At 42.2% G+C, this 10,699-nt stretch overlaps 1 protein-coding gene across 1 annotated transcript; it reads right to left on the bottom strand.

Annotated features, from left to right (window-relative positions):
- Positions 1-446: 446 nt before the first annotated feature.
- tamalin (trafficking regulator and scaffold protein tamalin) lies at positions 447-10,576 on the bottom strand. Its single transcript, XM_085260468.1, has 8 exons — positions 10,244-10,576; positions 8,320-8,372; positions 6,980-7,034; positions 5,022-5,124; positions 3,865-3,958; positions 2,741-2,807; positions 1,888-1,954; positions 447-1,407 (listed from the first exon to the last, which is right to left on the bottom strand). Exons 1-8 carry the CDS (start codon positions 10,436-10,438, stop codon positions 938-940), a joined length of 1,104 nt encoding a protein of 367 aa, XP_085116594.1. The 5' UTR covers positions 10,439-10,576; the 3' UTR covers positions 447-937.
- Between the last annotated feature and the right edge of the window lie 123 nt (positions 10,577-10,699).

The following is a 10,699-nucleotide window of genomic DNA, read 5'->3' as shown; positions in this document are numbered from 1 at the left end:
GTAGTGTGGAAGAGTAGGAATCAGCATTCGCCTGCAGGAGCTGAAAGAAAGCGGTTGTGTTTGGAATTCTGGGTCATGCCTTTCTCTGCACATTCCTCACTATTCTCACAACAATAAACTGTGTCAGAGCAGATACAACAGCTTCCATTCTGGATATCTCACACCACAAAAAAGCCTAAAGCATCCCAAGCCGCACGCTAACCTCCAGAACTCGGCTGATAAGATTCTTAAACGGTGGAAGAGTTGTGAAATTATAAAAGCTTACTATATTTAAAAGCATCACATGGAGCAGAGCACATCTCCACCAGGGGAAATTACAGATTGTGTGTACACTCGGGGTCTTGGCACTAATTTAAGCTTGGCAGCTACAATTCCCACAAACAGTTGTGGCTTGGGGAGGAAAATAGCTTTTCAAGCAAGTTCTGCACAAAATAATACGCATATAATCATCAGCCACAAGTTTTATTTTTGGGAACCGTGACCTCGAGTAGAGAAGACAAAATATGATCAGCCTGAGTCATCTGAAGTCATTATCAAAGTTTTTTCTTACAAAATGTTCTGCAACGCAGTCACAATGATCATCGGTGTTTTATTCAGCTGTCAAAATTAAACTTGTGCATGCAGTACAAACTGGGACATCCTTCATTCTGAACATAAACTGAACATGCAAAAATAAATAAATAACTTAGAACAAACAAAAAAAAAAAACAAAAACAACAACTTATGTACAGCCATAAAACACTGAATGCTACCGAATGTAGCTAAATGTCCATTGGTCTACCCATTTAAACAGGAAGAGGTGCAACTACAGAACCAATACACTTTGGTCTTAAATTCTTCACTCTTTGGGGCTGCTTGCGGTTTTCTTTGGCACTTTAGTTTGGCAGTAATTATTACTTTAAGTCTTTAGTTCTGCTGTCTGTGAACAGTTTGCCGCTCACAGTTTGCTCTCCTCCTCCTCCAGTGGTCGGTTTAAGCCGGGGATGAATTTGAGGAGGCGTCTGCGGAAGCTTTTCTGTTTGGGCTTCCTCTGCAGCGTGGCTCCCGGCTTCTCCCCCGGAACGGACGACGAAGATCCTTTGACGTAGCTGCGAGTGCTGGCGCTGCGGGTCAGCTGCGTCTTGGGCGTTGAAAAGAACTCGCTGGTCGGCCGGAGGCGCTGCAGCTTCGGTAACTGTTCTTTCTTTTTTTCTGCACTGTCAGAGTCCACGCTGCCATCCGCCTGATATATGCAGGTTTGGTAGAGAGGGTCATCCTCGGTGGCCGTGCTGAGAAAGCTGGCGCTGCTGCTGGTGCTGCCTGTGCAGTGCAGGGCTCTCTGAAGCGCAGGGCTAGGAGCGCCGAGGCTGCCATACACACCGGCTGACTCCAGGGACTCATACAAGGCGGCGTCACTCATTACTATACCTGCGGTGAAGAAGGGCAGCGTGAGGACATGGGAAACTGACCAATTGTAAAGAAAACATGAATAATAAATGAAAAAACACTGCTTTAATTTTCTGTGAGTCTTGTTTGCCTCATTTTGCACAAGCGACCACCCGACTATAGCAACGAGCTGTTTGTTTTCTACTATGTAATCAGGACTTCCTGCAAAGCAGCAGTCATACACATCCTGATTCTCTCCCCCTCAAGAAGGAGGTAATGTGATTGGTACAGTTTGTTATCAGGATGACATAAAATGTTCTGGATACATATACATGAACTTGTTTTTAATTAATTTATGGTTTGTTTTTTTACATTTGGGATTTAGTGTGACCTGGAATTTGACTACATTTTGGAATCTTGTCTGGATGTGGAAAAAGTACTAATAAAGTAGAATAGAAGAATGCAGACTCTGTATGCATGTACAAGTTGAGCTGCACAAGGCCAAAAAAAAAAATCACCTACCATGAACAAGGCGCTGCTCCTGCACCATCAGTGAGCGATATTCATCCCATTTCTCATGAAGCGTTTGCTAAAAGACAACACAAGATATTGGAATTGATTACAAGAGGAAAACAAAACAACACAACATACAGACAGGAAATCCACCACCCTCATGTGCAACCTTTAAAAGCAATAAAGCTAAATCATCTGAGCCCACACCACAGGTGTACTAAACAAAAAAATAAAATAATAATAATATTAAAAATACGGTGCCAGTTTAGATCAGTGCTTGAGCAGGTAACCAACATGCCACGTGGCTAGAATTAGAAGCTACAGACTAAAACGGAGTTGAAGATGGTAAATCTACATGTCATAGACTGTTAACTGAAGTTTAGACTTGTCATCGTTGCATAAGCGGCCTTCACTCATTTCACTTTTTTTTTTTTTTTTATCTTTTCATAAATGAGTCAACAACCACGTCACATTTATTTACACATTAACATTTACTTCATCTTGTGCGTCAAACGTGCCGTGTTCAGCAGCAGGTTTTAAAATGTTGGTTTATTCTCTCAGGCAGCTGTGTCGCTGAGGATTAGAAAAAGGACAGCTGCTGTAATCTTGGGGGAAAGCTCGCTCACTTAAGGCCACTTCACAGGCAGCTCGAGTCAAGAATGTGTGCAGCCATCAGTGGGCCTGCTGCACAAACTGCTAATGTAACAGGTGGCGGTGCTGCTGGAGGGACAGGTGTGGAGGGAGGGAGGTGTGGTGTCTATATCCAGCGTGTAACTTAATGTTTAAGCGGGTGCGCATGTGTGAGAGGCTGCTGGACGCTCATCCGTTCTGACTCACCACTGACAAACAGTGAACAACTCACCTTTAGATACTGCAGCCGGGCCTCTAGTTCAGCTTTTCGAATTGAGTCACTGTAAACCGTCTCCAGCCTTTAAACAAAAAACCAGAAGGCAGTAGAGTTAACAGGCGTAGCAGGAAGCGCATAAAAAACTACAAGGGCAGAAAACAGCGATTTAAAAAATAAATAAATAAAACTTGACCATATGAAAGGCTCTTTTCATAAAGTTAGTAACAGGAACGGGTTTGGTTTACAAGCAAGGGGGGAGAACAAGAAACACAGTTTCCACTTAAGTGCCGCAAATCTGTTCAAATAACATGAGCGAGAGAACATACAGAGCTCGTTTTCACTCTAACAGCTTTTACTGACTTGAACTGTAAGTATAATTAGATGATGTCAGTCTGTAAAGTGTGTCTACACTGGCGCTCTGATGCGGTTCGCCTCACTTCTTCTGCATCAGCTCAGAGAATCTTACACCATGCTAACTTTCTTTTAATCTTTTACAAGCAGAGAAGGGGGTTGAAGAAGACTGTGTGGTTCAAATTAAAAACACCCACTCAGCACACCGACAGATAAGGACTCTAAACGGCGATGTGCCAGATAATAAAGCTGAGGCACACAAATTATTCTAAGAGAGTTAAACGAGTACAATACGGAAGGATTTTTAAAGTTAACCTCAATTATTTTTCACGTTTTTCCTGGACTCCAAAAACAGAAATAGCACCTTCTGATTGTTTTCCTATATGCAAGTGACAATAAAAGCAAACTGCCACGTTTCATGCCAGTGCAAATGTTTACCATCTGCATTGTTAATGAAAAACTGTAACTAATATCTTTCATGTTACCTTAACAGAATTCAGGATGTACCGCCTCTCTGACGTTAATCTCAAAACCAAAACGGCATTTTTATGAGAAATTATTCTCATCTTTCCTGATTTGGCCCTCTGTTACCTTTCAAACTTATTTGGTTTCTGTTCCCATGTGAAACACATTCACTTTTGTTAGAGTTAGAGAGGTGAACCATGAAGTGAGCATCCTGTCAGCTCTATCAACCGTTTAGCCACCGCGATGAACTGAGCATACTTATTAACAAATTCTGAGGAAAGTGTTTTGAAGCCACTGTTGTTGGGTTTTGTGAGTCTGTGTACCTGAGCGAGTTCCCACTGGCTCTGATGAGCTGAACGATTTCCTTGTGTCGAAACCCCTCCACGGTGGCTTCGTTCACACTTGCGATGGTATCCCCTGCACAAACACAAATATACAAACGTGTATGTTAGCCAGCCGCGCCTCACGAAGCAGCCAGATGAGGCACACTTCTGAAGGAAACCTCAACACATGTGCGAGACAAATGTGGGAAGACTAGTTCGCGTCTTCGTGGCATATGGCTCGTCACAGGACCGCAGAAAAGCGTTTATTTGCCATTAAACCGTTTACATCTGGGTAGCTGTAAAGTCGCGTATGTCACAAAGTTCTACTTCAGTTTCATCAAAGCAGGAAAAGATGCGGCGTGGATACTCATGTGACAGCATCTTTTGTGAGATTTTAGCCTACTTTGACCTTTCAAAAAAAAAAAAAAAAATCCCCACTGCGATGAAGTCATTGTGTTCACAGCAAGACTGAGAGTGGGGGGGACAATGGAGCGAGTATGCAAGGAATTTAGGAAGTGAAACTAAAGTGACAGACGCAGGTTGAAGAAAATGGGCGGTAAGAGCAGCAGCACATAATCTCCTTCCCTCTTTTTTTGACATAATGGAAACATAACACTGGGTGTGGACAGCTTGTGACTGACCAATCACAATTCACTTGATAAAATATTTTCTTGTCTTTCCCCAGTCTCTCAAAAAAACAAAATATGAATGCACTTCCTGGTTTAATTAATTAGTTATAACACATTAGCTGTTTGTAATTTTGACTTCTTTTTCTCATTTTTTAAAATTCATTTTATTTTGTTTTTTTAAGAAGGAAGCCAGACATTAAAAAAATATCACTTCCTTCAAAGTTAATTTGCTTTTGTGTCATTTGCCACATTGGTGAGTAGTCGATCACCAGCTTGTTTGTTGACTGGGAAAAATGAGTAGGGATACAGTCTTCTTTGTGCTTCCCTAAACAACCAACAGAAACTCACAAGTGCTTATGTTGACGCACGTTACACAAGCGTCAGCTGGCAAACAACGACCTGAACCGAAGCCTCGTGTCACGCTCGCTTCCCCTCGAGTCTATTTCAAGTTTTTCTCCAGGTTATTTTAGGCTTAAATACAGCTCAGATAAAAAGAGGAAAACATACAGAAGGAGGAAGTTTGCTTACCAACTTTAAGTCCTGCTTGCTGAGCCGGGCTGTCATTGTGGACCTTACACACAAACGTACACATCTCTACAGAGTTTTGGTCCTGATGGTGAAGACCGTAAGTCTGAAGGAGACAGAAAAATCACACTGAATAAAAGGAACTCACACACACACAAAAAACTTTCCCAGCCTAGGTGCCGTCTTATACGTGTTGTAAATGAATGTGGCAACGCTGAAAAGCCACTGAATAACCGGCAGAGGAAGTCATGACAGACAATGCAGGAAAGAAGATATCACTGAACACGCAGAGATGAGATGTGACGCAAAGAAGCAAATGAGGTTTTCTTCCCCTCGTCTGATGAAACATGCCCGGTTGATGCGCCACACTGAAGTTATTTTAATGCCCCGCTCATCACAGTTCACAAATCAACTACTATACACCACTAAATGTCAAAAGGAAGTACTGTAACAATAATTTGGAAAGCTACAGCTATAAAGATAATAAAACACAAAAAGACAAATTACAGTTGTAATTACTCTTACTGTTCTATCATCACATGACCAATTTCATAACCAGTTGTTGGGTTTTATTAACTGCTGCAAGAGAAAAGTGACAAGATTGGTGGGGGGGTGGGGGGGTGGGGGGGGAGGAAAATCAACAAGAAATTGCTGTAAACTAATGGGTGAATGACTGAATGTAGTGTGAAGCGCTTTGGGGTCCTTAGGGACTAGAAAAGCGCTATACAAATGCAGGCCATTTACCATTTACTCAGGGGTAATAAATGTCCCCTATAACAAGTAGTATTTACTTTTGAAAACTTCAATCTGACTCCAGGATATTGGGTTGTATTTGCTACTTTAACCTAACCACATGACGTGAGCATTACTTAAACTCAAAGGCCAAATATTTTGTTGTTCTGGCAACCGTTTTTGTAACTTCCATACATATTTGCATGCTCTTCCTAGTTTCTGTCACCACAGCTCCTCTACAGAAGGTCAGACCACTGCAGAACATAGACTTCCCCTAGCAGCAAAACTGTTAGTCAGCATGCTGCTGCTGAAGGAGCTTCTACCTTACAAAGAAAACCAACTTCCAGCTGAGAGAAAAAAAGAAAACGAAGTATCCCATAAAATAAAATTCAAGTTATAAAAGGCTATCTGCTCCCGAATTCAGCCTGACAGATTGTATCCTATTCAAATCAGCCTGATCCTGCTGCTCGTTTCCTTCTCACGCAACCATGCAAATATTGTTTCAAATGCAAATATCACATTGATGTGCTCGATCCTCGACTCCCAGTATTAACAGAGCAGACGGCGAGAGAAAAAAAAAAATAAAAAAATATTTGTCTTTCTCTGTCTCTTTCTCTGTGTAGCATCAAACTTGTCCTCATGATCTCACTTCCTTCTGGTCAGGAAGGGTGGGAACGTGCAGCAAAAATCCAGAAATAGAACAATATAGTTATATCGCTTCCTCAAAGAAGTACTTCAGTCCAAGAAGTCTAAAAAGACCGCCAAAGCACGATAATGTGAAGATGTACTCGCACGCTTTAATCATTTAGCAAACTATTTAAAGAATGAGGTCTGAGCAACAGAGCCGATATTGTGAGGTAGGGAGCTTCAGGGCACACGAGTGAGATCAGAGACAAACTGAGGTCAGAAGTGAAAAGTTTCTGTCTGCTGAGCAGGGCAGAGCGGGGCAGGTATTACATGGAAGGCATGTGAATAAACCACACTGCTCAAAATACAGATGCTGGGAGAAAAAGTACAAATAAAAGCATCTCCACAGTCATGGGATTAACATCAACGGGTTTATTGATGTATTGACTGATGTGTGACCTTTCCTACACAGAACAGGATGTACAAGCTTCTGTCACTTAGGTTTTATCATGTGTGGACAGAGATAGTGGCGGATCGTGAAAGTGGCACTCGAGAAGTTCAGAAATCCACTCCAACCCCCCAAATATCACTCCCAAACTTACCTGAATCTCAAAACCAAATGCCTCCTCTTCTTTTTTCTCCAGGACCACCACCTTCCTAAAATAAAATGATAAAAGGAACATTTTGTCACTGTTAACTGGACAAACTCTCCTCTGGGTTTGCTGCAGCCAACGCTGCTTCTTTTACGTTTTTAAAGGTAGCAGTGCAAAGACCAAGTGATCGTGTAAGAGTCATGTCGGTCTAACAGTTGATGCCTAATTCTTTTTAGTCTTAAAGGAGGTATTCACCTTCTGATTCAGTTGTAGAATCAAGAAAAATAAGAAGGTTAACCGGTACAAACAATCTCAATAAACGATGGGTAAACAAGGGGGGGTTTGTCAAGGGTGTACCCAATTATAGCTGGAATCAACTCCAGCAACTCCACGACCCTGAATGGGACATTTAGTTACGACAATGGGCGGATGAATGGGTTTTATACTACGATTTGGACAAAATAGGACATTTATAGATGTCGCCTTGAACACTAGGATATAGTTAAGGAGAAGTTTTCACTGTTTCCAACACAGCAGAGGCATAAATGTCCTTTCCTTTTTTAAATTTGATGGGGGTTACATGAACCACAATCACGGCTTTTTAGTTTTATCTCTAAACTCGTAGTCTTCAAAGCCAGCAGAGTCTGTGTAGTTGCTTTAGTTTCTGTAATTTATGCAATGGTGTGTGCTTATATTAGACATGGTCAGTTTGAAATGATAAGGTCAGGGTGTGACACTGTAGGATGTTAAAGAGCGGGGATATCCTTTAGAGGCTTATATCACAGGGACCATGGAGTAGGCTGCCCAGAATGAGATAAACGATGGTGCAAATCTATTCTAGCACAGTCCAATAATAAAAGTATGGCTTATGGTTTTAGAGCTCGTTCGAACATAGCTTAATGATGTTTATTCTGACGCATCCATAAAACAGCCTTTTATGTACGTCAAACACAAAATTCAAGAGGAAGGATGAGTGAAAGTCAGTGAGAGGTTAATGTCTGTGTTTCTCTGCATCCTTAACTAAACTGCATAACAAAACTCCTCCACTGGCTGCACAGGACTTCCTCTGTATGCAGGAGCATGTGGACGTCACATGCAGACGTACAGTAACAGTACAGCGGTCTGTTGGAGTGAGGCTCAATGAATATTTATAACCTCCCTTAACAATGGCTTTAATCAGTGTTCCCCCTGTTTGAACAACTGCCAGTCACTCCGATATGAGGCTGCTCGCCCTGAATCATTTTTCTGAGGAAGATGCCATCGTGAAAAAATTCATGTGAAGGCACAGTGAGAGGGAAAAATTTAAAAAGTCCAAAAAAAATATCAGAGAAAGATGAGGGATGTTGTACCTTTGTGGTTCTGGCGTCTGCGTAAGGGGTTTCCACTTCTGTAAGCCGCCACCCTGCAAGGAGAAAACGAAACAAGATGTGAAGCATGTCACACACCTGCGTAGCTTCAAGTTTACTCATGAGGATTTCCCCCCCTCCCCCTCCGGGCATTTCCTAGGCACACCTACTGAGCACTTCAGCGATCAGTGGCCAGTCCATCCAGTCGTCTCGAATAATGAGCCAAGAGTGTTTTGGTATTGTTAAGCTACTTAACCTGCATACCAGCATGGAGATATTGTTGACAAAACCAGAAATGCGTGACTGCTGCTCTGTTTACTCATTACATCAAAACAAGTTGCACGCATACCTACAAGCATAACAGCAAATTGGCTGCCTTCAGGCACAAACTGTCAACCAATCTAAAAACTGCAGCGCTGTTTACACCAAGTTCAGTCTATTAAAAGAAGCAAATAAGACACAGAGGTGAGCACAATAACAGCATTGAGAGAAAAGCCAACTCACCAGCAGGAGCAGTTCAGGTCCCCGCCCCACCTAACTGTGTAAATAAGGCAGGTATCTGTCCAGAAGGCTCCACTAAAATCACTTGAATCAATCCACCTCTGTTCCAGCTCAATCATTTTCAAATCCTGCTCCAATGAAAGGCTGCTTTGTGCTACAGTCTCTCTGGGTAGTAAAATGTTGCTTTCTTTATGTCCCAACACTTACAGAATTGACCCAGAGGAGTCTCAATGAGTGCATTTATTCCCAAATACCCAGAGAGACCAACAGGGGTGGCTCAAGCAGGATCTCCATCCCCGAGTGTACACAATGCTGTGTTGTAACCCGGCGCACTAGCGTATGTGTGTGGGTTTAACTATGCCTCAGTCACAACAGGGCACTGTGAAAGGAGTTTTTCCAACTCTGATGTGCTCTTTGGGCAGAAACTCCAAAGCAAGTTGAGCAACAGAATTCACTGAAATCAGCTTCATGAGAGGAAAATAAAAGCGACTGATGCAGTAGCCAAACAAATTTACAGTATAAACATTAAGCATTACGCAACATGGACTAAAGGATGAGGGCTGTCAGAAACCGTTCCTAAAATCCAGACTAATATGTAGGCCACGGGTTAAAATCATTTCCCCTGAAATAAGAAGACTCAGGGCCAATTTATAACCAATCAGATCACAATCAGCCACAACATTCAAACCACGGCAGGTGATGTGAATAACAATGATCACACTGATCCTCATGCTGACCCACCCCCACCTACCTGCCCCAAAGTCAACGGCTGTCCCTAACTGCAAAACAGCTCAGGGAAGGAAGAAGACAAACAGCCCGAAGCGAAAGATCCGGGCAGGTGATCTGCATGCTGTGACTAACTGCTGTAAGTTTTAAACAAATAAGCACGTCCCTCCGGACTCTGTAGCTCTGATGCAACTTACTGTTAAAATGACAACAGTGACAAACTTTCTATGAATCATCAAATGCAAATTTGCTTTTGTTACAATCTACCTGTTCTCAACTAAAACTCTTATCAGTCATGAGTCATGTGTTTAATCTTAGAGATCACTTTCATCTAAATAAAGATGTTAAGGCATAAAGAACATGGGCGAAGTCTGTTTCATGCAACATAAGATTCAGAGTCTGGGTGGGCACCCTTGCCCCTAGATGGGCTGCTATAAGATGTCCTGTGTGGCGCCGACCAGCCACTCACTGGATACAATAACTTGATAACCCTTTTAATAAGCTTACAGTCTCTGCTTAAATAATAAAAGGACTAATAGGAAACATACAGAAATTACTGTGTAAATGGTTTTTGCCTTGTAAGTTAAAAAAGCACTAAATAAATTTAATAAAACTTTAATTTATTAGTTTACCTGCCAAAAAAATAAACTTTTGCAGGTACATTCAGCTAATAAACTTTTAAAAGGAACAGTAGCAATACCTTTTTGTAGTTTCTGGGCAGCGTCCCCCCCGAGTAAGCCAGGGTCTTGTAGTTGTAAACCTCCGAGGAGTTGCTCGGTGTGTCCATAGTCCTGCAGCTGTCCGACTTTGACGAAGGGAAATAAATGTCGTCTTGAGATGCGGGACCGCTGTCCGGTCCATTGGAGTTCACCTTCTTCAGCCTCCTGAACGTCATTGTTGTTGAAAATGAAAACTGAAAAAAGTAAAAATAACTTTCTTGGTGTCCTCCCACAGAGTCTGAAACCTGCCGAGGGAGATGCTGATCGAATTTGGAGCTTCAGCGTGGAGCCAACTACAATTTCTCTTGTTTCCTTTGAATAGTTTGGAGGCGGGGACTGTTTTGAGGAACACAAATGAGTGCCAATAGCAACAGAGACTTGCCTCCTCCGCGGTGCCTTCATGTGCACCTCGGATCTTTTCTGATTCGTATTGAAAC

Source organism: Mchenga conophoros, linkage group LG20, assembly GCF_057382185.1.
Source record: "Mchenga conophoros isolate Kocher_MC1m ecotype Shallow Benthic linkage group LG20, M_conophoros_male_GT1.1, whole genome shotgun sequence".
Lineage (NCBI taxonomy): Eukaryota > Metazoa > Chordata > Actinopteri > Cichliformes > Cichlidae > Mchenga > Mchenga conophoros.
The sequence above is the reverse complement of the archived record's forward strand: the minus strand, read 5'-3'. Positions and strand labels throughout refer to the sequence as shown.

Excerpts from the sequence above, each read along its gene's own strand:
- tamalin (XM_085260468.1), bottom strand. The coding sequence starts at position 10,438 with ATGACGTTCAGGAGGCTGAAGAAGGTGAACTCCAATGGACCGGACAGC. Across the intron at positions 7,035-8,319 it reads CAGACGCCAGAACCACAAAG|GAAGGTGGTGGTCCTGGAGA; the intron begins GTACAACATCCC and ends ATTTTATTTTAG. Across the intron at positions 3,959-5,021 it reads GCAAGCAGGACTTAAAGTTG|GGGATACCATCGCAAGTGTG; the intron begins GTAAGCAAACTT and ends GTGTTTGTGCAG.